The following is a 26,184-nucleotide window of genomic DNA, read 5'->3' as shown; positions in this document are numbered from 1 at the left end:
ACGCGTGGGCGGAGCGCCTCAGGTCACGTGGCACGGCGTGGGAAGAGCCCGGCGGTCCCGGGCCGGGAGCGGCGTTTGGAGCCCGCGGCCCCGGTGAGTGCAGACCCTGCTCGGGGCTTCCTTCCCTCAGTGCGGGCAGACCCTGCTCGGGGCTCCTTCCCTCAGTCCCTGCGGGACCTGCTCGGGGCTCCCTTCCCTCAGTGCGGGTGGACCCTGCTCGGGGCTCCCTTCCCTCGGGGCCCCGCCTTGGCGCTTGTTTCCCTCCGTGAGTGCGGACCCGCCTCGGCGCTCCCGCTCCCCGATCCTCCGGGGCTGTCCCCGGGAGTGCGGACCCTCAGGGGCTCCCGCTTCCCTCGGTGGGTGCGGACCGAGGAGGCTCCCGCGGCCTCAGGTGCGTGCGGACCCGCTCTGGGGGCTCCCGCTTTTCCCCGTCCTCCGGGGCTGTCCCCGGCCCGTTGTCACCGTGTCCCGGGCGGGGAGGGGGTGTGCGATATTGGGCTACGTGTCCCCGACGGGAGGGKAGGGGAGGRSAGGACARGACCCTCTRCAGGGAGGGTCMGGGCWCCAAAACACGGTTTTGGCCGGGGTTTGTGCAACCCCTCGGAGGGGCCGTGAGGTGTGTGAGGGTGTCCGGGGTGCCCCGGCGCTTCACCCCCGAGCGCCCCGGCCGCATCTCCGTGTCCCAGCGCAGCCCCGCATCCAGAGCGCCGCTTCCTGCTCAGCCGCTGCCCAGCGCCCCGGCAGCCCCCGGCTGTTCCAGCGGGGCAGGAGCCCGGCTCCGCTCCGGGGGCTGCTGCGGGGCTGGCCGGGAGCGCAGCSGGCTGTGCTTATCAGGGAGCATCCACATTTCGGATCTTGGCACCCAGTAAGTGTGCGCTCACTTGGAAAAATCCTCTTGTGCTCTTGTCAATGGCCAGAGAAAGTGTCTGACCTCATGAACTGCTCCAGTTCTGCTCAGCTTGTCCCTCTAAAACACCTTACTTGGTGTTTATTCTTATATCATCTTATGTCACCTTACGATGGCAACACTCTGTGCACAAGCACTTTTTTCCAAAGTTTTCGTTCAAAGCATAGTGTGGATATTCTGGAAAAGGGAAAATAGCTTTTTATGATGCTTTGGGGTGAAATCTCGCAGAAATGAGTGAGAGCAAAACAGCTTAACTGTTGCCTCCCTGTATTAATGTCCTGGAAATTGCACATAAGTAGTGTAAAGTTGCTTAAAATCTTTCACACAGTCAGCAAAGATTGTGTTTCTGTACTTAAATACTTGCTGAATTATGTGGATGTAAATAGGTGAAGAATTGGCAGTCTAGGAGTTAGTTGTATTAATTGCAATGTACCCTGTGAGCACAAACACGGCTTGATTAGAATTTGATAATTTGATGTGTTTTCTTAGTAGAGAAAAGACCTGAGGTTTTTTTCTCTTCCCAGGTGGCAAAGCAGGGAAGTAAAAACTAACATTTTATGTGGCTTACTGTCTTACTCTCCTTATTTTCACTGTATAACACATTCCACATTGTTCTGCCAAGTACTTTGAGACTAAGCTTGAGACTGAGGAGCCCCAGCTGACCTTGGTATGCTCACATAACAAGGGGTTATAAATTATATTCTACTCATAATATTTCCTATGATTCTTCCAAGGAAACATTCATATTCTCCAAAAATCTGACTTGAAGAGGTCATGGAAAGCCTAGATCAAGTTAAAGGATTTGCTAAGAATTTGTCTCAAGTGCTGTAAAACTCTTGTTAGGAGTGAAACAGAATGCTTTCAATGTGTACTTTCCTTTCCCCCCTGCAGTTGGTATAGAAATAAATTCCCTGAGAGCAATTTCCATCCTCTGCTGAGCAAGCAGGGCTTGTTAAAGTCTTGAGCAACATGAATTACAACCTATTTAGAGCGTCACGTAGCTGTGACATTTATTGCAGATGCACAGTTTCTCTCTCAATGATTAAGCCTCATCTATCCATGGGCCTGTCATGCATATCTGCTACCTAGTCACACTTTCAAGATGTATCTGTTTGSCCATGAACCCTATAAAACCTTCCTCTTCCCTATTGTCCGTCTCCTGTAGCAGCTTTTTAAGCCCCAGGGATGAGATGATGCAGCTTTTCCCTTTCCTGCCCTTTGCTCTTTTCCACAGGTCTCTGCAGACATTGAGGGACCAGCACCTTTTTTCCATTTAATGTAATAAGTAATTCAGCTTTCTGCTGCCATAAATGAAGTGAGCTAAGTAGCACTTGGCCATTTAGAAATTTAATAAAATGCAAAGGCTGTAATTAAATCTGAGAGATTCTTTGCTGGCATTTGTGTGATATTTGCCAAGCTGTGCCCTCTTRTAATTTCTGCCATAAAGTCAAGGTAATTATAAATAAACTGGTGAAAACTGGGGCTGTACAGGTAACCACAAGCATCTGTCCTTCCCAGYTGTATCCCTACTAATCCCAAAATGGGCACAAAGTGTGTCTGTGGGGCACAGAGCTTTGTTGCTCTGTGATACCTGGGTTAGCTCGGATATTAGAAGCACCAAAGTGCCTTTTGTAGGGTTAAATGGGGCTCTGAGTTTTTACTGGTGTTGTAACTTCCTCTTTGCATTGTTCATTTTTTTTTTTAAATTTTCCTTTTTTTAATGGTGTGGGTTTATGAATTACTTAACTTTGACTTCATCAAACYTTGTTTGCTTCAGGTATTTTGCTTACAGTGACTGGTGTTAGCACATCAAAAACATAGAGAGATGAATGTCTCAGTCACCTTGTGCTTGATCACTGTTGAATTTTCCTTTCTGATCCAAATTTCTGTTGGAAGTAGAAATCCCCTCTTTCCGTTGCTTCATTCACTTCCTAGAAACACTGACTTTCTTTAAGCAAATGAAACTAAGTACAGAGCTGGTAGCTTGGAACTGTCATTTCCTTSTATTGTCACATCCTAAAATTCTTTACTGATTGATGGTTATGGTGTTCTGTAGATGGAGCAATGCATTGATTGAGAGTAAAAGCATTCTTTTCTTCTCTCAAAGSTGTGTAATCCATAACTTAGCATCTCACTTAAAAGGATGAGTCCATCCTAACTTGTACAAGCCATTGCTGTGGAATACATGGATTGTGATTGCCTCATGCAGATCTTTTGACTTTTTTTTGTGGAAACTTGGTAAAATGTTAACCCAACTGAGGAGAACTAGGATAAATTGTTAATATTTGTGTATCTCTTGTATGCATCCAGTCCTAATTCATTGGTGTAACAGATATTTTGAGTCTGCTTAGTCATGGACTTTCTTCATTTAAAGTTGTCAAGAGGAGGAAATAGGGCAAATAATTTGTTCAAGTTTCAGCCAGATTCTCTCTACCTTGAAGCACTTGTTAGGGAGGCTGAGCATTAGAAAATAAATGAGTATGACAAGGTAGGATACAGTCTCAGATGTAAGCATTTATTAGCCTTTGAATTTAGTCTCTTGTCCTGGGAATTTTGCAAGGGAAGGTAAAAAGGTTGTGTGTCTACTTACAGGGTTATACACAGTGACTCTATTTCCTTCTGAGAACAAGATCCCTTTGAAACATCAGGAACACTGGAAATCCAGACAGTTTGGCTTTTGAAAATTKCAGCAAGGCTGAGCAGAAGACAGAGACTGAGAAACAGGTCATTAACAATTCAGTGTTAATAATACCTTCTTGAAGGTTATAAGAAGTTAATAATAACTTTTTGAAGAGACCAGTGTTGCTGGTAAATGGCTTGTTTAGATTTGGACACACCTAATTTTTTTAGAGAACTACCTGCTTTTAAAATTAGTTAGAAAACTGTTAGCAACTTGCAACAAAACAAATAAAAATCCACGTTGGTTGTCTTCCCTACCAGCAGGGAGCTGTGAGTGATGCTCCTGTCACAGAGATCAGGGTTATTCTTAACTTGAAGTCAGAGAGCAAAAGAAGAGATGGTTTGGTCCAACAGATAAATTCTATTGATGAAAGGTCTGGATTCAGTCCTGGTATTTTGGGGCCATGAGGGGTAAAAAAGGAAAAATAAATTTATTTTAGTTTTTTCTTCTTATGCCTTTATGGTTTTTGCATGTTTGAATTACAGCCTCTTCCAGGAAAGGATTTTCTGTGTTCTGTTTATGAATGAACAGCAGAAGAGCAAGGAAACAGACCATGAGAAAATTGAAGAAATACTTTGTCCTTGTAAATTGAAATAATAATAGTGCAAAAAAAAGTTTAATGTTATTTTTACATATTTAACAGTTTGGGTTTTAACCTATTGCTGGGCATTTGGYAGCAGTGCTGATTGTTACTGTAACCAGTGTTAATTCAGTGTACTRCAGGTGTGGCTGCTGTTAGTTTGACAGAGAACCTTTCACACTGTACCCTGGATTTTGTACAAATGGATATTATTGTACGGTAGCCTGAGTCTCTTAAACTGAAGCAYGGCAGGAGCTCAGCAGGCTCTCCCTGCCTTACAGCTATTACAGCTGTTACCTCTCCTCCAAGGCAGCATCTTGCCAGCCTTTGATTATTTTAGATAGCAGCTCACATGCAAAGCATCCCCTTACCTTACTTTTGTTTCCAAAGTACAGTGACAGTGCAGTTGTCAGGGCAGTTCAGGTTGGTTGTGTACCTGAAATGCTTTTAAATTCACCTCTCTCCAAGCCTTACCAGAGGGCAGATTGNAAGTCAAGTGCTTTTTAGAATTTTATTTGTACTTCAGTTTTTTTGGGAATATTTGTGTCTCCCCRACTGGGGAGTTACAATGATGTCCCTGTTTGCTGGGTGTGGACTGAGCATTCCTTGGGGAAGAACCGAGGGAAGCASAGAGGRTCRYGTTTCAATAGGATGACAGGAAACCRTTTTCTTGGCTAACTTGGTGGTTTTGAAAATATTTTGTACCTCTGAATGTGCAGATCAGCCTGAGAAAGACCCTGCTGTGTGAAATTTGTTTAAAATACACTTTTCTGCTGGTTGATAATTCTTCTGTCAGGTGGCAGTTCTACATTTCTGCAACGTGTGGATATTCACACACAAATACTGTGTTTCCACTAACTCAGCTCTTATAAAAGCAGGCAAGAAGTGAGATCTGTAATAACTCCTCAGGCAGAGTTGTCTTATTTCTCTTCTTAGCAGAGATGAGATGTATTTCATCTATTGGAAAGGTCACTGTTCTATACTGTCTTCACTTCTTTTTAAATTCAACATTTAGTTTTGTGCATCAGGGAGGTAAACCCTTTTCCATGATGGAACTTCCTTGTATTCGTACATGGTCTGTGGCACRTCTCAAAGTGAAACCAGAACCCTTCAGGCCTTCTATAACAGGGTACAGTCTGGAAATGTCACTGAGGAGSAAGAAAAATTTATTTTATTAAACATCAGAGTAATTGAGTTTTCCAAGATAAGTCCTCAGGGTAAGAAAACAAGTAGAGCTTGTGCTTCRCTTTGGCTCCTCATTTAGTCATCAGATTTTACTGCTGCTTCCATTGCTGCCAAACATTAACTGTGATCATTTTCCTGGTCACTAACCTCTCTGTCAATGAAAGCTTACGTTACTTTTTTTTATAATATTCAGAAAAAATCTGGAAACTGCTTCTTTTGCCCTCTTTCTCCCTTAATCCATTGGGCAAAAGAAGTTCTTTGCATTAGCTATTATTTCTACGAATTAATTTCATTTAGGTTCAGTAATTTTTTTTTCTGAGCTTGTTTTATGAGCAAAAATAATRATGAAACTCTTCAGAGGAGCAGAAATTAAACCTTTCTGAATGAGGTGTGGGAAAAAGCTTGATTTGCTTCCTGGGCTAATTTAGTATCACTTGTTTTTGTTAATGTAGGGCAATATATGAGTGAGAAATGTGGAAAAACACAGTTATCAGCTGTACCATTGTGGCTGCTGTGCCATCCTCTCGTTTTAGCATTCCAAGAGCTGCTGTCCCTCTCTCTGTCTCGCTTCTCCCTATAATTTAATCTCACACACTAGTGAGTCACAGCTTGCTCCATGTAATTAAATGATTAAATGATCTCCATTGTAACCCAAATCAAATAACAGATGTCTGAATGCTTTCCCTTTTTGAAAATTCAGGGGAATAAATATGTGAAGTTTTCCATTTGTTCAGGTCTGCTCAGATTTTTACGTCTGCCAGATTCYCCTGTGGTGAAGGATGTCCTCTGTTATCCCAGAAGCCCAGAATGGTTTGGTTTGGAAAGCTCATCTCATTGCCATGGGGACACCTTCCATACATCCCTGTTTTTGTTTTAATCTCTGTGAAATTCTTTAGGAACTGATGTCTTGGTTGTTTTYAGCCACCAGCAATGAGAAGACTCAAGTAGAAATTCACGATGGAGGCAAAATCYGTGGCCATCGGTGTGGAGGGGATGACCTGCAACTCCTGTGTCCAGAGCATTGAGCAGCACCTGGGGCAGATGAATGGAATCCATAACATCAAAGTGAGTGACACCAGCACTGTTTCTAGCCAAGCTTTGTCCTTTATGAGAAACTGTGGTAAATTGTGCTCCAAGGGAGGAAAATAATTGGGGGGAGTTATTTTGTATGTTTCATGGGAGGCTGATGTTGGAAGTCCATGAGTGTATTTGTGGTAAATAAGAGAAAAGCAAGTGCTTGCTTTGCTGGAGTGGGAGCTAAGTCATAAGCTGTAGCTCTTAATCAATTTTCTGCATTGCAATTAATTCAGTATTCTGAAGTAAGAGGGAAAAAATTTAAAGAAAAAAGAAAATAGAGGCAAGACAGGGTATGTCCTAATTCAGGCTTTTTTTTGCCTGACTTGGACTTAACTTTTTTTCTTAGCTCAGAGGAGATACCAACATTTTTGGTCTTTTTTGTGTCAGGGCCAAAATACTGGATTGTAGAATATTTGAGGATGAGCTTGTTATCACTGCACAGTCCATCATTTTACAGTAGTTTTAATAATGGAAGTAATTTAAAAGCTGGAGGACTCCTATGACTTTTATGACCCAAGCTGTGATAGAAAGAACAGTCCTAAAACCAGGAAAAGTTTATTTATTKAGTATCTAGGTTCTGATAGCATCCKGTTACATTCTGTARTTGTYGATTTTACTCCAAAGAAAATAATATCTTCCTGGTGTTATCAGAAGTTAGTTCCTGTTGTAGGTGAACACTTCCCTTCCCAGAACTGGGCACAGTTTTAATTTGGGGTTTTGATCACGATCTGTAGCAGGTTTTGCAAGGCCCATTGTGGTGCCCTTCCCCTGCAGAGCAAGTGCTGCACAGTTCAGAGCAGTTCTACTTGGCCTGAAATGGGTGTTTGTGTACACACACAAATTTTGGTGAAAAGCAGCACACAAATATTGGTGAATATTTACAAGACAGATAATTTTTCATCTTTTTTTCAGCTTTAATGTGAGTCTCTTCTCTGACAACAGAGCCCTGGAGCTCTGAGCAGAGCCCTGTGCTTGGGCAGATAAATCACTGGGTGTCTGCAAGCATGAGCCYAGATAAAGGCTAAAAGCAGCCTGTAAAATAAAACTCCCAAATAATCTGATTTCAGAACCCTTCCTTTCTCCTATTCTAGCAAAACGTGTCATTTTGTCAGCCTTGTGATTTCTCAGTGAGTTTCTGAGAAYACGCTTCTGAGATGACTTTGGATAGGAGAGGCAGATTTATACAACGTGTATCCTCAATGTCTTTTACATGAGGAATGAAACAGATTTTTTAAAGGACAGTTTAAAGACTTTTGTATTTAGGTTTTTGGGTAAATACCTCATTCCAGAGCTAAATTCTGTTTCAAAAAATAACGTTGCAAAACCTTAGTCTGAGTAGAGCAGGACTCYAAGAAAGTTTAAGAGGTCCTATTTAGTAATTTTCCTTTTTACAGCATCAAAGCTTCAGTCTGGCCAGATCAGTTGATTCAGAAAATTCTCTGGGTATAGTAAAAGGGTTTTGTGTAGTGATTATGAGTTAGCAAGGGACATGAATGTTAGATGACTAATACAGACAAACAGCTGCTTTTAAGTTTTTCTCTAATGATAACAAGAAATGTCCATGTTRCTAATTCTGCTAAGGCCCGTAATTGAGACAGAAATGAGGAAATGTGGTTCTTAAAATGATTTGACCGATATAATTTAATCATGACTGTGGTCTTTAGRTTGTACCTTTGCCCAGAGGAAAGATAGAATTGAATTGATAATGTGTGGGGCCTCTRGCAGGCATTGCTTTTTCCTTTTGGAAACTGCAGTTACTGTGTTTGCTGTATCATCTGTTGGGAGCAAATTAAATTRAGGATACTTGTACCATCAGATGGGAAAGGTTATCACCAAATAAGGATGACTCTGGATCACYAAAATGTACAGAGAGAGGAAAAACAGCTGCTTTAATGTTTGTCACATACTGGSTGTCTGAAGTGAGTTTTGATGAAGTTTGATGCAGGTTTTTGCTCCCAGCAGGTTACCAGCCTGTGCCTTCATTGCGTGGAAGTGCTGGGCTCCTTTACTGCTACTTAGAGCTGTGGGTTTTTACAAAGAGTGCTTTCTTCCATCCTTATAGCCTGAGGGCAGTTACTCCTAACTGCATTAGAATTGCTACTAACAGATTTGGATTTCTTCTGTRGGCTGTTTTGCTCCAGGGATTGAATTGGGTTAGTCATCCTAATTCAGGTGAATTTGGCTCTGGAAGTTTCATTAAATGCCTTGGTGCTGTCTGGATGTTGTAAGTAGAAGTGGCCAGACAGATTTGTAAAGGAGSTGAGAGTCAGGCTGGGATCTGTTTTTTCCAGCCCTGTTGTTGCTCAGGAGAGCAGGAGTTACTCAGTAGGGGTGGCTTTGAGGTGAGTAGTGAAAGATAAAGTTGTACTTGACAAGTATTGCTAATATTTGCAAGTGAAAGCAATTTCTAGTCTGGAGCAGTGTCAGTTCTCAACCTTTTGTGTTGCATTTTGCTAAATTTTGCTTTGTTTATCCCCTCGAGGTCTCTCTGGAGGACAAGAACGCCGTGGTCATCTATGACTCCAAGCTGCAAACTCCCGTGGCTCTGCAGGAAGCCATCTGTGACATGGGATTTGATGCTACCCTGGCTGAGTCAATGCCACAACCTGTTCTACCTGACACAATTTTCCTCACCCTCCCTGCCCAGTCAGCCCTAACGCCCAGGCAGATCTGCACCACGCTGCTGAGGAACAAAGGGATCGTGGATGTGAAAGTGTCCTCTGATCAAAGAACCGCAGTGGTGGCTTTCATCCCTGCCSTCATCAATGGCAGGCACATTACCCAGATGGTGCCAGGAGTGGATTTAAACATCTCTGTGCCAGAGGGAGCGCCTGGAACTTGGGAAGATTCCAGCTGCTCCCAGGCGAGCAGCGCTGTGCTGCGCCTCAAAGTCGACGGGATGACCTGCCACTCCTGCACCAGCACCATCGAGGGGAAGCTGGGCAAGCTGCAGGGAATTCAGAGGATTAGAGGTAAAACCTCCCTGTGTTTTTGTGTGAATTAAAGCTGGTAAATTACAGGGAATTTAACAGGTTAGAGGTACAGCCTTAGTGTSGTTTTATGTAAATTGAAGCTGGCCATGCTGTTTGTTCTTTGATGTCATTACAAGTTTAGGTGAGATAACTCCATGTGACAGTGACTCTTTGTGGCACTGGGTATTTAATTATGTCTTTAATGTGGACTAGAAGTGAAGAAAGAAACCCAGATGATGGGAAGGGTGTTGCTCTTACATGTGTGACRATGTTCAGTGGTTGCTTTACATGTGGTAGGGAGCCAGAAGGAGTTGTGTGGTTTAATTTTATTATTAGTTATGGAAATCTCTAATACCAGATGTCTTTTTAAAATTATAATTATAATAGTTAATCTTTTCTGTCCAGTTAAAATTTTGTATCGTAAATGTATCTAAATATGTAAATAATTATACATATGAAATAAGTATGTAAATAAAATATATGTAAATGTATCTAAAAGGGAAGACCAACTTACCTGTGCAATTAGCTTTGGGATAAGTATATTGCCACAGACCCCCAATAAAGGATAAATTCAGTAAGTAGTGATGCCATTTGTGAAAGTCCTGGGGCAAGAGCAAAAATTTGAGGAGGACTTGAGAATTGTTGTAGTGCTAGACAAAAACTGGTTGAAGAACTAAGTTGTTTGAGCTTTACCAAAGCAATGAAATCGTTCTGTTGCAGTTACATTTCTGCCCATTTAAAGTGTTGCTGGAAAGCTCTGACAAGATCCTGTGATGTGCTTACTATGCTCAGGGCAGTGACACACCCTTATTTCTATTAATTTCCAGTGTCCCTGGACAATCAGGAAGCTGTTGTTGTCTACCAGCCTCATCTAATTGCAGCAGAAGAAATAAAACAGCAGATTGAAGCGGCAGGTTTCACAGCATCCTTCAAAAAGCAGCCTAGACCCCTGAGGCTCAGTGGGATTGACCTGGAGAAGCTGAAGAATGCTCAGCCCAGAAGTTCTGAGGCATCACAGAAAGAAAACTCCCTCGGGYCTGGGTCAAAGACAGTTGTGTTCAGAGTCGAGGGGATGCACTGCAATTCCTGCGTCTTCAACATCCAGAGCACCGTATCAGCGCTCCCGGCAGTGACGAGTGTCGTGGTGTCATTGGAGAGCAAATCTGCTGTGATCAGCTACAACCCGAGCTTAATTAGCATGGAAAAGCTGAGGAAAGCCGTGGAGAACGTGTCTCCAGAGAGTTTCAGAGTCAGCCTCGCTGAGGAGTGTGAGAACATGGCGCTTTTCCCCACGCTGGCGTCTCCACTGAAATCTCACCCGCTTTCCAAGGATCCCGGTCAGCCCCTGACTCAAGTTGTTGTGATCAATATMGAGGGCATGACTTGCAGCTCCTGTGTGCAATCCATCGAGGGAGTGCTGTCCCAAAAGRCAGGGGTGAAATCTGTGCTTGTCTCTCTCCCAAATGGAAATGGGACCATAGAGTACGACCCGCTGCAGACAARCCCAGAAGATTTGAGGTCCTCAATAGAGGATATGGGATTTGATGCATCTTTTCCAGGTAATGACACACAAGATGTTTTTGAATTTACAAGAATTGTGCAGTTTTGTTTAGGATTTGGTACTACAAAGATGAAATTTAGCAGCTGACATGCACTTTGTGCTTGCCAAGAGAAGCTTTTTATCTTCACTGCAGATGAGATAATTAAAGATAAGGTGCACATCCTTTCATACATCAGATTGGTTCAAATGTTTGAGGTGTATGGCARTATAAATATGTCAGATAAATGCTATTTTATGTCAATAGAAGTGGTTGTGTACTTACATTCGATCCTTTTCACGCTGTTCCTGCACAAACAGAGCATCCCYCTGACTGGCTGTAAAAAGCAGAGGCCTGTAGTTCCAGAGCCTTTCTCTGGGGTTCAAAACACTGACTTTGCTTTTGAGAAAGCACTTGCTTAGTAGCTTTGTGCTCCAGGTAAAGTGTATAAAACTGTGTGTGAAGCTAAGGTTACAAAGCAGAGGTTTTGCTTACACCTACAGGAGAGGACAAAGGATGTGTAATAGAACAAAGACAGTGGGGAAAGGCAAAAGGAAAAACAATAACAAATCAGTGAGTTAATCAGTGGCCCACCTCACATGGCTCACCATGTCTTGCTTTCTTTTGCTGCCTCAACTGGCAGCCAGGTGGATGGATCAGACTGACAAGGCTGTGCAATTAGCATTTTCATTGTCAGTCTAAATGAGCAGCTCACCCCTCACTGCAGTGGCTGCTCACCATGTCACAAACTGCCATCTCCTTTCCAGCCAAGGCAGAACTCCCCGTGGCCAAAGCTCAGCCCTCCCTTGAAGCACAKCTGGACTCTCACAAGCCTGAGCTGCCCTCCAAAGCTCCACCAGCCCACCTCGGCAGGCAGGAGAGCAAARCCATCTCCAAGTGCTATGTCCAGGTGACAGGAATGACGTGTGCCTCGTGTGTAGCCAACATCGAGAGGAATCTGAGACGAGAGGATGGTGAGATGTGTGTCAGYGTGRTCTGTTAAYGYTTCYAAGCATTTGTTTGGGAGAATCCAWCTGGCTTKTGTGGTGTTTTTGAGGGGTGGGCTGTCAGGACAGGTGTTCCTGCTTGCCTCTGGTCCATAGGGTGGGAACAGGGACATTCCTGCTGCTTTGGGGACATGCTGCCCAGACACTGCTGTTGCAAAAGCAGCGGCTTTTGACTGCTTCAAAGAATATGGGTCCTTTTGAAGGTAAACCAACCCTTTCCTGCTGGAGGGAGGTGCTCAGGTGTGCAGCTAAAAGGCAGAAGCAGATGTGTGCATGAGGGGACTGTGAGGAGRGACAGTGTGAGTGGATTAAAGGGACACAGGTTAATTTTAGCTCTGCGAGTCAAGCAGGGGTGTCTGTGATTATATCTGCAGAACAAATGTCTGCATGACTGTGATGTAACAGAGTCATTAATGCAGACTGTGTTTAATTATTGTAATGAAGATGGRTGGGTTTCAAGTTAGCCTGGATTTTCATTTTTTCCATCCTAGAAAATGGATGAGTCTAAATCCTCTCAGTGCACAGTAGGATTGCACTGTTAGATCTGCCCTTTGTCACACAGGTTCTCCCTTAAAGAAGACTTCTGGAAATGCAAATCCAAGAAATACACAGCACTGTGTTTTAGAAAAACTTCTTTGAAGTGGAAATAGAACCTTTTTCATGTAGCATGGACAGAATGTTTGTAATTACRCTGTTAAAGGCATGTGATGCTCATGTGGAATGATGCTTTCATCTGTCACACCTACTCTGAGGTGCCAGGGTTGGTTGGGAATGGTTTTTTTGTATACAGCGCAGAAACTTTCCCAATTTCAATAAATTGTGTTCTTCCCTCATGTTACCATAAATGCAGGATGTTTCTTAGGCTGATCTGCCCTCACACTTTTGTTTCCCTAGGGATACACTCGATCCTGGTGGCCCTGATGGCAGGGAAGGCAGAAGTGAGGTACAACCCTGCTGTCATTCACCCTGCAGCAATTGCAGAGCTCATTCGGGAGYTGGGCTTTGGAGCCACCGTGATGGAAGACTGCGGGGAAGGGGATGGAATTCTGGAACTTGTTGTAAGCAAATCATTAAACCCAGCCACACTCAGCTTTCATTACTTTTATCTCTTGGATGTGCTTGTTTTAGTGGCTATTTCCTAGAGTTTAATCATGTAATAGAGAGTAATGTGCAAAAAAAAGTGTAACAGTACATCAGGTATGTGTCACATATGATAGCTTGTCCTGCAAACTCTGCAAACTACACTGAAAACACATGCAAAGAAATTTTACTGTGGTTTTCTGATTGTTCTGCCTGTTACCAGAATTTACTTTTTCTTTTCTCTTTCTGAAGCTGAGTATAGCTCAGTGTCCCAGAGCTCTGAGCTTGAGGAGCCAACAGAGCTTAAACAGGGTTTGATAACCTTGTTCCTGTGCTGTGCTTCCTCTGGGAAGGTTGGATGGGGCCCTGAGCAGCATGATTTTGTGGGAGCATCCCTACCCATCGCAGGGACTTGCAAATGGATGGTCTTTAAGGTCCCTTCCAACCCAAACCATTCCATGATTCTACAGTGCTCTCCTTAACTAGAAAGCTCCATCTCACTGCTTCACAGCCCGGACTGAAGCAATAAATGATGCAGCACAGTCACAAACACTTTTCCTACTTTTTAAGATGCATTTKCCAGGTAACCTGTGCTTTGCTAACAGGAAGGAACCTTTATTTTACAGGTGAGAGGKATGACCTGTGCCTCCTGTGTGCACAAAATTGAATCCACCCTCATGAAGACCAACGGGGTGCTGTACTGCTCRGTGGCTCTTGCAACCAACAAAGCCCACATCAAATATGACCCTGAGGCCATTGGTCCTCGAGATGTCATCCAAGTGATAAAGGTGAGTTTCATGRAGGCACCAAGTCTCAAAAAAATCCACTGTCCTTGGAAGAGTTACACATCCCAGAAATAGAAGGCTGTTAAAGCTAAAAATAGATTTATTTTCTTCTATCTGCTTTCTTCTTAGTGTAGGTTTCTGCAGCTCATTTGTGTATTCTGGCTCAAAAATGCTCTGTTACAGCTTTGGCTAAGTTTTTAAACAAATACTGTAAAGGCCAGATCATGGTAGACTCGAAGATATCAGCTATAGATTTATAGAAAACTAAAGTACATTTAGTTAAAAATAAAGTACTGCAGCATGTGAAAGGTGAAATCAGTTTCTCTGCTTTCTCCTTCCATTTCTCTACTTCTGCACTTTAGGAACAGCCACTTTGGAAAGCCACATTTTAGAACAGCATTTTATTCCTGAAAGGTTAATTTCTTCATCAGATTGCTTTTCTCTTTTTGCAAGGTAACTATACAATAGTACCAGACAGCAGTAACATTTCATATCAGAAATGTTAATAAARTTGATCAAAGGTAAGACTGGCACCATAAGTAATGAGTAAATAACTGAACATGAATGTATTTTAGAACTGACTGTTCTCTTTTGTTATTATTGTGCTTTTTTCCTTAGGATTTAGGTTTTACTACTTCCTTAGTTAAAAAGGACAGATCTGCCAGTCATCTGGATCACAAACAGGAAATCAGGCAGTAAGTATTCCTGAAGATACAAAGATTCCTTAAATATCTTTGATTCTTCTTTGTTAATCAACCATCAGTTTATGATTTTTTTTTGGTGACTGTGCAGACTTACTACTTAAAATATTCTCTAGCACTTGACTGCAATACCAGTTCTTTTTCCTTTTTTTCTCTCCTTTTAAATCTGAGGTGGAAAAGGTCTTTTGTGGTGAGCCTGGTTTTCTGTATCCCTGTCATGGGGCTGATGATTTACATGATGGTGATGGACAGCCAGCTCTCRGAGGCTCACGCCCATCACAACATGAGCAGTGAGGAGATGGAGGCCCTGCACTCCTCCATGGTGCTGGAATATCAGCTCCTGCCAGGACTGTCTGTCATGAATTTCCTGTCGTTTTTACTCTGTGTCCCTGTACAGGTAAGTGGGGTTWTGGCAACTCCTGCTTTGTTCTGCTTAAATGCTCAAAATGGAAGGTGATGAAGAAATCAAGTTTGAAAAGTGAATGTAATTATGCTGATGCAAAATTAAAGTGAATGTTTTTATGCTGATATAAAATGCTTTTGAGGTTGTTGTGTGCATCTGCTGTTGCCAAAATGGGTGCTGGGGACTGTCAGGGGTGGGTGGAGAAGGGGCTGTGCACCTGAGGCAGCTCCTGAATCCCACTGGGAGGACACTGGGAATATCTAAGAGTGCTGTAGAAAGACCACAGCCCCAGCTAGAGCTGGGATTTTGTTCAGGAAGAAGCAAATAACACCAATAAAAGGGAAAAGATGCTGCTGTGTGTTGGAGATGTGTGTGACATGCCGTTGCAGGTGTTTGGAGGGTGGCACTTCTACATCCAGGCCTCCAGAGCACTGAGGCACAACACTGCCAACATGGATGTGCTCGTGGTGCTGGCCACTTCCATTGCCTTCCTCTACTCCTTTGTCATCCTGCTGGTGGCAATGGCTGAGAAGGCCAAGGTGAACCCCGTCACCTTCTTCGACACGCCGCCCATGCTGTTYGTGTTCATCTCGCTGGGCCGCTGGCTGGAGCACGTGGCAAAGGTGAGGACAAGAGGAGCCCAAGGCACTGAGAATCCCTTCAGAATGTTGTGTACCTTGTGAAAAACACCCCGTGCAAAAGCTTTGCTGGTTTTTTTTAGCCTTGTGTTTTGTAAAATCATTTAGTAACTGCACTCATGAAAGTATGACTTAATAGCAGTCTGTTTGTGGAAAGTGTTTTCTTAAGAGGGTAAATTGCAACACACACAGTTGTCATTTACCCAGTTKTTCTCTCAATAGAATAGTCAGAAAAATATGAAAATTATTATTCTAGGGTAAAACCTCAGAAGCACTGGCAAGACTAATTTCATTACAAGCTACTGAAGCTACTATTGTTACCTTGGGCCCTGATAACGTTCTTTTAAGGTATCTTGCTTTGTCATTTGCTTTTTCTGTTACTCCTTTTTTGTTGTTACTGTACTTCTTTCACAGACAAATTTTACTATCCTATAGAACTATGAAGCAAATAACTTCAGATTTGCTGGCAGATAAAAATATTAAAATACAGAACRATTAACATTGCTTGCTTTGGTTTATTGGTTTATTGTTTTATTGCCGATTTTTTTGCTGTGATGAGAGTGGATTTTCTTAACTGGAAAGTAAATAAAATTGTGATAAAATAGGCCATTTCAAATAGCACTATGACTTCCTACTGCTCATTTTTGTATTCATTAATGCCAGCCAGTGGGGTTATGCTTTGTGTGTAGTACTAGGATCACTCCAGTTCCAATCTCTTACAAAACATTTGCGCCATTCCAGTGAGGAGCAAGTCGATGTGGAACTGGTTCAGCGAGGTGACATTGTCAAGGTGGTCCCAGGAGGCAAATTCCCAGTGGATGGTCGTGTTATTGAAGGACACTCCATGGTGGAYGAGTCTCTCATCACAGGTCAGTATTTGCTTTTCCCAAACGTTAAAATGTTTTCCTTTAAACAAACCCACAGATGGGAGTTGGAGCTGCTGCTGTCCCTTGTCAGGGGCTGGAAGCTGTCCCAAAGGTGCATTTGTCAGCAGTGCTGTGTGTGTTACTGCCCTTCCCCAGGTGAGGCCATGCCTGTGACCAAGAAGCCCGGCAATACGGTGATTGCAGGATCCATCAATCAGAACGGCTCCCTCCTGATCTCAGCCACACACGTGGGAGCTGATACCACCCTCTCCCAGATTGTTAAACTCGTGGAGGAGGCCCAGACCTCAAAGGTAGGGTCTCATCACATGTGGCACTTGAGTTTTGCTGTCTCATGTAGACACCAGCACACCAAATCACTGGAGGGGTGGCTGAGACTGTTTGGGTTTGAATTGCAGCTGCATAATGAAGTCTCTTGCTGAATAAGGCCTTTGATCCAGTCTACTGTGCCGAGTTGCATCCTCTATATTAAGTAAATGTGTAATTATGAAGTGTGGCAAGCCAAGTGTGCTGCAGGCAGCAGCTGGGGTTATGTCTGAAGGTGCAGAAGAGAGCAAACATGATGGTGCTGACTGATGTTTCTCCTTCCCAGGCTCCCATCCAGCAATTTGCAGACAAACTTAGTGGCTACTTTGTGCCTTTTATTGTGGCTGTCTCTGTGGTTACCCTTTTTGCCTGGATTATAATTGGATTTGTGGATTTTGAAATAGTGGAAAAATACTTTCTGGTAAGTAAATCTCCTTAAACACCTTCTGAAATATTTAATAAACAGCTTTCCAATTCTATTAGACTGCAGTGCTTCCCTTTCTGGATTATCCTTGCAGGCAGTTGCTATTACTGCTCTTACTACATTTTTTACATTATGCATTTTTTTTCTACTGTGTCACTCCTGCATTTATACTTAAAGAGAATCCACAGTAATTAATCAACTCCTGAAAGTCAGGATTAAGAAAAAAGTTAATTAAAAGAAGTACATCTTAAATGTAACAAAAAAATTTCCCACCATCCATCCCTCCTCTGTGGGAAAAAAATTCTCTCCTGTCACAAGTTCCAATTTTGCATCTGGCTCTGTTAGTATAGCTCTGTGTAAATGCATCTTGGGAATCAGTGGAACTCAATTTCATCACAAATTCCAGAGGAGAGTCGGGATCTCAACTTAGATTCGAGGGTTGCTTAGATCACAGATTTCTTGTTTCAGGACTATTTTTTATTAGAATTTATTAGTGTCCGGGAAAGCCATTTTCACATCTGCTTTTTTTCCCCCTCACATTATGTGTTTTTAATAGAGTCTCTTTTATTACAAGTGCATCATTAAAGAGTTGTAGCATGTGGTGTCTTGTTTAGGAAAATAGCCTATAAATAAAACAGTTAAGGGTAGATGGAATATAGAAGAGAAGCTGGTTAATTAGCCACTAATTTAATTAATAATCGTAGGTTTTGCATAGTTTGCTTATGCTTTAATATGAATACTCAGCTGATAACTCTGCCTTGGAGGCCGGAAAAGCTGCAGTGTGTAGTTGAATGTGCTGTTCCTGTTGTTCAATGCCTTCCCTGATCAAACCACTCCGTCCCCAGGGCTACAACAAGAGCATTTCAGCAGCAGAGGTGATCATCCGCTTCGCTTTCCAGGCGTCCATCACGGTGCTGTGCATTGCCTGTCCCTGCTCCCTGGGCCTGGCCACCCCCACTGCTGTCATGGTGGGCACGGGCGTGGGGGCTCAGAACGGCATCCTCATCAAGGGCGGGGAGCCCCTGGAGATGGCACACAAGGTGAGCACTGGGGCTGTGCCACCAGGGCATTGGGRTGGGGCACCTTGCCAGCTGTGCTTGGAGCAGCTCCTGGAATATCCTGGAGGGTCCGTCCAGCTCGGGATATTCCGTGCTACGTCAGATCAATCATTCTGTGTTCATAYGTTTGGTTAAAGGGGGTGGTTTTCCAAGGAATCTGTTCCTCCATGCTGGGTTTGTGGAATTAAATCTTCCTGTTTCCTTGCAGGTGAAGGTGGTTGTGTTTGACAAAACAGGGACCATCACCCACGGGACTCCAGAAGTGATGCAGGTGAAGTTCCTGGTGGAGGGGAACCAACTCYCCCGTCACAAAATGCTGGCGATCGTGGGGACAGCGGAGAGCAGCAGCGAGCACCCCCTCGGAGCAGCCATCACAAAGTACTGCAAAAAGGTGAGGGGATTCCACACCACAACTGCTCTCTGCTTGGGGTAAAACCTCCCTTGCAGTGCTTCATAAATACCAGACTAATAATAAACACATATTGAGTAATTGCTATATTTAATTGGGAAAGCTGAAAGCTGTGGAGCCACATAAATCACACCCTTTTAAATGTACCATTCAGGTTTTGATGATTATTTCCCTCCTCTTTGGTCAACTTCACTTTGTTTTGTGGGCTTTGTAATTGCATCGTGCTTGTATATATTTCAAAATTTCATCAGTTTCTATCCTTTCGTTTCTAGGAACTGAACTCAGAAACCCTTGGGACATGTACAGATTTTCAGGTAGTTCCAGGCTGTGGCATCAGTTGCAAAGTCACCAATATTGAAGCATTACTGTACAGGAAAAACAGAATGGTTGAAGAAAATAATGTTAAAAATGTGACMCTTGTGAAAATTGAGGAGAATGCAGACGAATCAGTGCAGCCTGCTTTGATCATTGATGCTGAGCTACCAAGTAAGTTAATTCTGGGTTAGAGAATAAAATAGACAGATTTTGCTTTTGTGTCTTTGGGATCTTAAGAGCAAGGTCACTTATTTCGGCCTTGGAGAAATGGGGTGACATAAGGCACACATCAAATAGTCACTCATTAGTTTATTTTGTGCTCACACATCCCTCGGAACATTTAAATTAAATACTTTTTTAAGTTGCACGTTGAATATGGGACTGGAAAATCAGCTCTCTCTGGTTTTRCTTTGCTTCATCCCAAGTTACCATTAGCTAGCCAGAATTGTGTGTATTTGCATAACCCATTAGTTTTCTCTCAAGAACAGCTCATTGTTAGTTGTTTTAACTCCACTGAGCTGTTGTTAGAAATTAGAAGTGCTGAGATGGGGACTTGGTTCCTTACTGTCCTTTGGCCTGGGGTTTTTGGCCCTCTGACATGGAGTAACTCCCCAGGGCTGGAGAAATGTTGGTTCTCTTTTGTGAAGGACACATGAAGGCATTGGTAGGGCAGAAAGTATTGGGAGATTCTTTATTTCTGTTTGGATTCCCTGCAATGGCATTTCAGTGCGTACTGAAATGAGCTGCAGGGAAGCTCCTTGCTTATCCACATGATGGTAGGGTTGTGTTTTCTTCCTTCAGCTACTGTGACCTCTCAGAAATACTCAGTTCTCATTGGGAACCGGGAATGGATGACCAGGAATGGACTCCTGGTGAGAAGTGAGGTGGACAAAGCCATGATGGAACACGAGCGGAGAGGCCGCACRGCTGTTCTGGCAGCTGTGGATGGTGAGTTCATGGATGCTGCTTTGTTCAGAGCTTGAATTGTCACTAAATATCACATAAAATGTCACCTAAATGGAAATTGGTAAGTAGTGATGTCATAACAGCTGTACCTAAAGCAGAGTAATGAGATGAAAAGAGATCCTTGATCAGTTTACATCAGCCTTTACAAAAGGCTCTTCCTGCCTTTCTTAGTAGACAAGAGAGTTGGGCATAATAATATATTGCAAAGATTTCAATGAAAGCAAAGGGGCAGGAAGGAAGAAAAAATGGACTGTGGGTTGGTTATATTTTTATTGTGGTTGGACGTTACATGCTCTGTATTGCTTTAAATCTTGCTGCCCCTACACCTGTTSTCATTCCACTTTTTACTGCTAATATTAACTGGTTCTGGAGCTGGTCTTACTGGGAGGAAGACGTTACTTTTTTTTTTTTCCCTAAATCAACAGAGATCTTTATTACAAATGCTTTCTTTCTTTTTTTCAGGAGTGCTCTGTGGCTTGATAGCTATTGCAGATACTGTGAAGCCGGAGGCTGAGCTGGCAGTGTACACTTTGAAGAGCATGGGGTTAGAAGTTGTCCTCATGACCGGTGACAACAGTAAAACAGCCCGGTCCATCGCCTCTCAGGTGAGCTGGTGTCCTGTGCCTGGGTCTGGAGCTGGATTCAGCAGGAAGGGTGGTGTTGTATGTTGATACTGCTGGTGGCTGGCTGAGAACTGGTCTGGTGTGAAAGATGGTCATTTAAAAAGATTTGGAATAAGGAGGTGTAGGGGTGCAGGCCTTGGATAGCGGAAATCTGTTTGCCTTAAAAAACTCCTAAGTAAATAGATACAATTAAATACAGAAAAGTCAGTTCACAGAAACTAAAGCCATGAGAAAAAACAAAAAAAATGCAAACAAACAAAAACCCCACAAAAAACAAACTTTGCCCATTGCTACATACATTGTATGTGAATAAAAATTAATTTTTAATTGTTTAAATTCTTACAAAATACAAAATTTTTTTACAATAAACAGCTTTGCATGCAAAAGCCCCCTAAACAAAGTTCATATCTCAGTCACCAACAAGGAGAGAATGCAAGAATGGAGCATCATTTGGTCTTTAGCTCATGAGCAATAACAGTTGACAGCTGCTGGAAAAGCTGAGCTCAGTTGTGTCCTCTGTGTGTTCAGGTTGGCATCACCAAAGTGTTTGCAGAGGTTCTCCCCTCGCACAAAGTGGCCAAAGTGAAGCAGCTGCAGGATGAGGGGAAGCGGGTGGCCATGGTTGGAGATGGGATCAACGACTCCCCTGCCCTGGCCATGGCCAACGTGGGAATTGCCATTGGCACGGGYACGGATGTGGCCATCGAGGCAGCTGATGTGGTTCTCATCAGGGTAAGCACGCAGAGTCAAAGGGGCTGATAGAGGGGTCGGAAGGCTGGGRTGTCCTGGGTCATGCAGAGGTGCACAATCTCCATAAGCCAGGAGAACTGTAACCTAGATTGTCCTCATTGTGTTTATTTAGTGCAATGGTGATTATCCCRTGAAGGAAACTTTCAAGTTTTCTGGGTACTGCACATTTTGGGGTAATTACAATTTGAGAGTGGGTAAAGGAGGAGAAAGTGACGTGTGCTTTGGCAAACATAAATTGCATTTGGATAATKCACCACAGCAAACTTAAAATCACTTCTTATGTATCAGCAACACTGTGGCAGCCTGTGGTCAGTGTTTGGAGCTGTCTGTGAGGTGCTGTGGATGTTATCTCTGGACTAAGATTGGCACTGACTGGGCTGTGCAGCCTCCAGAGGGCTTCCTGTGWTTAGCCTGTTCCATCCAGGGCACTGTAGTGAGCTGTAAAACAGCATTATGCTGAAACTACATGTGTGTTTTCTGTTTCTCTGCTCCAATGAACATTTTAACTTGCAGGATGACCTGATGGATGTGGTAGCAAGCATAGATTTATCCAGGAAAACCGTGAAGAGGATCCGGATCAACTTTGTCTTTGCTCTGATTTATAATCTCATTGGAGTTCCCATAGCTGCAGGTGTGTGAGTGTTGCCTSCACTAATTGGATTGGGCTCAGGGAGCAGAAGATTGCAGTGATTTACTGGTGTGTGGGAGAGTTTCCATTGTCTTTATTTCTGGCTGTCAGTAATGGCAAAGTTCTCTGCCTGGGGATTTTGCAGTGGAATATTTGTGAGCTGTATTCCCACCCTGTGGCTACTATGGATGTGCTCAGCRCAATGAAGTAACTTGAGGATAGAAGTTTATTGAAAGCCTGATCCTGTGAACAAGCAGTTTCCTGTAGGGTGGGCAGGACATGCCACCTCTGAGTTTTAGACTGCGACTGGCACATCCAGGTGTGCATTCACCTGAGGTTCTAGTTGAGATAAACCACAAATCCTAATGTATTAAATATTGCTCATTTAAACTAAAATCCTATTTATTAACACATTGAAATGCAACTAAAGCTAGACAGTCCGTGTGAAATTGTATACCTCAATAATGCAGTGTTCCTGCTCTGAACTTACTGCTGCTTYAATTTTCCAGGTGTCTTCCTGCCCATTGGTTTGGTGCTGCAGCCCTGGATGGGATCTGCAGCCATGGCTGCCTCCTCRGTCTCTGTGGTGCTTTCTTCTTTGCTCTTAAAGATGTGAGTAGGGACAGTCTTGTGGTTTGTAACTCAGATTTGAAGCTTGGGTCTTTTACTTTGAGTGGCAGAAAATAWATGTAGGACTGTGAGAGATTCTGAAGCCTTCTGAAGAACAATTCAGGCAAGTCAGTAGTTGAAAAATGTTGTTTCTAATGTGAAGAGACCAGAAGTATTCAAATCAGAAGTGTTCAGAATGGGAAATTCTTTAGTGGCCTTTTTGTATTTGAGAGAAACCTTGTTGTTTCTAATATAAAACCAATTTTAAATGTCTCAGTGTTGTGCAGGATCATAAAGTTTCTATCCATCTTTCAGTGTACTTCAGTCTCAGAGGTATTGTTCCATTTGGGTTTTTCYGTCCTTAGGTACCACAAACCAAGTTCTGAGAAGCTGGAGTTCCGTGCCCGTGGCCAGATGAGGCACAAGAGCCCGTCGGAGATCAGTGTCCATGTGGGGATTGATGAGTTGGGCACTGGCTCCCCTAAGCTGAGCCTGATGGATCGAATCATCAACTACAGCAGAGCCTCCATCAACTCCCTGTTCTCAGATAAACGTTCAGTCAACAGCATCGTCCTCAGTGAGCCAGACAAACACTCGCTGCTGGTGGGGGATTTTGGAGAAGATGATGACACAGCTTTATGAAAGACTTGCTCCTCCCACCTCTACTAAGGCCAAACAAAAAAACCCTGAAGCAAAAGGCACAACCAGAACAGYTGTTGCGAGGTCTGTGCATGTACTGATCCTTGTGGAGGTCTTTTAGATGCATTTCTTCTTCAGTGTAGAGGTAGTTTTTGCAGTGACTTTCCAGGGTCTTCTGTGGTTTTTAATCTAGACTTACCAAAAATATCTGATGYGGGGCTGTTGATGCTCACAAACAAGGCTGTGTTCCCATTCCATGGAGCTTGCAGTATAGCATTTATTTTGGCAAATTGTCAAAATACAATTAAGGAAACCAAGGAACCAGAAACTGATTTCCCAGTCTTATACCAGGCTATTTTATGCATAGTCGAGTTCAGTACTGTGTAAAAAAATTGTGAATTTGCATCTGCAAAGTACTGAAGGTTCTGTTTGCAGAGAGATGTGCCTTACTCCAGAGCCCTCTCACTTCCACAGCCTGCCTTCTGCCAAAAAATGGTTCCTCTCAAATGCCTTTTCTTGTTATCGACATCTGGTTCSAGCTTTTCACACTCCGAGCTTCACATCATCTCCGTGTAATCCGGATTCCTGTACGGTGGAAAACAGGGAGATTTGGGATTGTACCCACAGTGAGCTCTGCACATCCTGCCCCAGGACACCCCTGCTCCTGAGACTGTCTGCCTGAAGGTTTGCTCATTYCCAGYCTCTCCCAAGCCAAAAACYGCTGCAACGCCTGAATGCAATATCSGTGTGAGGTGGTAACAGCCAACGTGTTCAGCTTTAGGGAGCAGCAGCGCACTCAGTGCTCACCAYCAGAATCTCCTGGCACTCCTGAAATGAAACAGGGGGGTTTGTCACACAGACTGCCTTTGAAATCTTTACAGTTCAGGCTTGCTTTGTAAAGATAAGTGTCTGTACTCCAGGAATGGCCCAGAATCACTCCATTGATCGATCCAAACTCCATTTGCTTGGGCTCTGCAGATCCAGGCRTTGTGAATTCAGACAGCTGGCATTTATTACTGCAATATCAAAATRCAGGTTTTGATCATGAAATCATTAATGTCAAAAATCTCCTCAGTGAGAAGCAGAGATGCTCATCAGCCAGTAGCTGGTCACCTGTTTGTTACTCAGTGAACCTTGTCTCCACATCTGCTGCTGAGGTGGCTGTTGGCAGCAATTGCTGGGTTCAATAATGTTGAATTTCATTATGAAGYGTGTAGTCCATGATGTAAACACGTACCAGTTGTACTTGTAGAGGAAAAATACTCAGTTTGGTGTAGATAGAGAGATTCTCTCTCTAATGCTCTGCTTTTTAACTCAAAGGCTGATGTCAGGGCATAGATTGTGTATGTAAAAAGTCCTGAGTAAACAGCGCTTGCATTTTATCTGGGAACTACCAGAAAAATCCATTGTGTGAGAGCAGAAGGGCTGTGCTGGGGGATGTGCTGTTAGGAAATCAGGGTACCTGTATTACAGTGAGGAGAGCAGCATCATGTGCTGCTGCCTGGTTCAAGAAACAAAATATTTCTGTAGCAGCATTTGGGTTCTTACTATCTCTACATGAATACAGAGTATTTTTATAAATTAGATGGTAGCTGTATGTAATATGTAGTGTTGTTACCTGCTGAGATGCATCACTGCAAAGCCATTCCACGAGATTTTGTTCTCACTTTGCAGCAGCAGAGCTGTTCTTACAGATCAGGTTGTTACCCAAAGCTGTTTGGTCATGTTAGGATGAGTTTTAATGCTTCACAATCATGCAAAGATTTCAGTTGTTTTGTTTATCCRCCCTCCTCCTTGGTGTTCTTGGCATGGCTGGGCAGGTGAAACGGAGGTGTTTACATCTTTCTGTCTGTGCTGTGTGTGGTCTCACTCACTGCTGCAGTTTCACTGCTGGTTGTGGAATGGATGGCATGGAAATGACACATGGCCCTCCAATGCAGGAAACAGGGAGGTAATTCAGGATTTAACTCCTGCTTGGTAGATGAAGCAGCATGAAGAACATATTAAACTATTTCCAAATATTTTTTTAGAGCACTTTGCCTTCAACCTTTTGTTGTCCAAATGTTGTGTTAGGTTGAGTGTTTATGGCTTTACCCCAACTTTTTCCCAACACAGATGTTTTTCTAGGCTTTATTGTTTTATGTGAAGCTCCAGAAAATGATCCAGGGGCAGTGCTTAATCCAGGTACAGCAAAATAAGGCTCTTTTTCCAAAAAGATACTTAATGAAGATACTTAATGAAGTGCAGGAAGAATATCAGGGAATAAGGAGCAGCTGCTGCTGTCTGGGAGGGATGTGCGAGCAGCTTGTAGGGCCAGCCAGAGGATCAGGCTCTGGGGAGAGGAAATAACTGAGCCCAAGGGTGGGTGGGGGCAAGGTGGTTGTAATAAATGCAGATCTTTGAAAGCAGATTCTCTGTCCAACACTCCCCAAAGGTGAGATAATGACTTTTACGATATTCATCTTGTGATTAAAATACTACAAAAGGTGCTTTAYGTTGAAGAACCAAAATATCTTTCAGTTTGAATGTACAGTGCAAGTGGAATCATGTATGGGAGCTAAATGTTTYCCCAAATGTAAATGTTTTAGTATGTAAATAGGTTGCTCCTGTTGGAGAGTTTGGATTCAGAAATCACTTGGAAACACTCAGTTACAAACAWTATTGTATTACTTCTTTGTCTATTTTATTGTTTTCTGTATCTAGCTATTTATAAACCTGTGCTCTATTTAATAAAAAAGTACATATACTCCAGGCTTTAAAAACTGCTCTTTGAATCCTACCAAACTTACTTAAACTTTTTAAAAGCATTTAAAACACTTGAAATTTTATACGAAAAAACAGAATGTGAAGTTGACAGAACACAATAGAAGCAAGAAAACACTTATTTATTAAAAACTGTGCTTTTTTTTTTTTTTGCTTAGAGCTGCCAATAAAATGTTATAAAGGGGAGAATTTTTGTTATTCAGTTTCAGTGACGAAGAGTGGAGAAGGGAATGCTGGTTGGAATGTTAATGTAGGCC

At 43.0% G+C, this 26,184-nt stretch overlaps 1 protein-coding gene across 2 annotated transcripts; it reads left to right on the top strand.

The window, feature by feature from the left end:
• On the top strand, positions 1-26,050 carry ATP7A (ATPase copper transporting alpha). Of its 2 annotated transcripts, none has more exons than XM_057370129.1 (23): positions 1-93; positions 6,274-6,417; positions 8,912-9,401; positions 10,229-10,960; positions 11,707-11,913; positions 12,841-13,004; positions 13,653-13,814; positions 14,430-14,506; positions 14,684-14,909; positions 15,305-15,538; positions 15,810-15,901; positions 16,295-16,422; positions 16,576-16,730; positions 17,030-17,164; positions 18,013-18,207; positions 18,434-18,616; positions 18,907-19,120; positions 19,751-19,897; positions 20,378-20,520; positions 21,067-21,270; positions 21,802-21,919; positions 22,426-22,528; positions 22,891-26,050. In XM_057370129.1, the coding sequence occupies exons 2-23, from the start codon at positions 6,310-6,312 to the stop codon at positions 23,165-23,167; spliced, it is 4,494 nt and encodes a 1,497-aa protein (XP_057226112.1). In that variant the 5' UTR covers positions 1-93; positions 6,274-6,309; the 3' UTR covers positions 23,168-26,050. The 2 variants fall into 2 exon arrangements, with proteins under 2 accessions (XP_057226112.1, XP_057226113.1); XM_057370130.1 differs by lacking the exon at positions 1-93 and adding an exon at positions 258-391.
• Positions 26,051-26,184: the final 134 nt, after the last annotated feature.

The sequence above is a fragment of the Malurus melanocephalus genome, unplaced genomic scaffold (assembly GCF_030028575.1).
Source record: "Malurus melanocephalus ecotype Western Australia unplaced genomic scaffold, MMel_1.1 scaffold_120, whole genome shotgun sequence".
Taxonomy (NCBI): Eukaryota; Metazoa; Chordata; class Aves; order Passeriformes; family Maluridae; genus Malurus; species Malurus melanocephalus.
The sequence above is the reverse complement of the archived record's forward strand: the minus strand, read 5'-3'. Positions and strand labels throughout refer to the sequence as shown.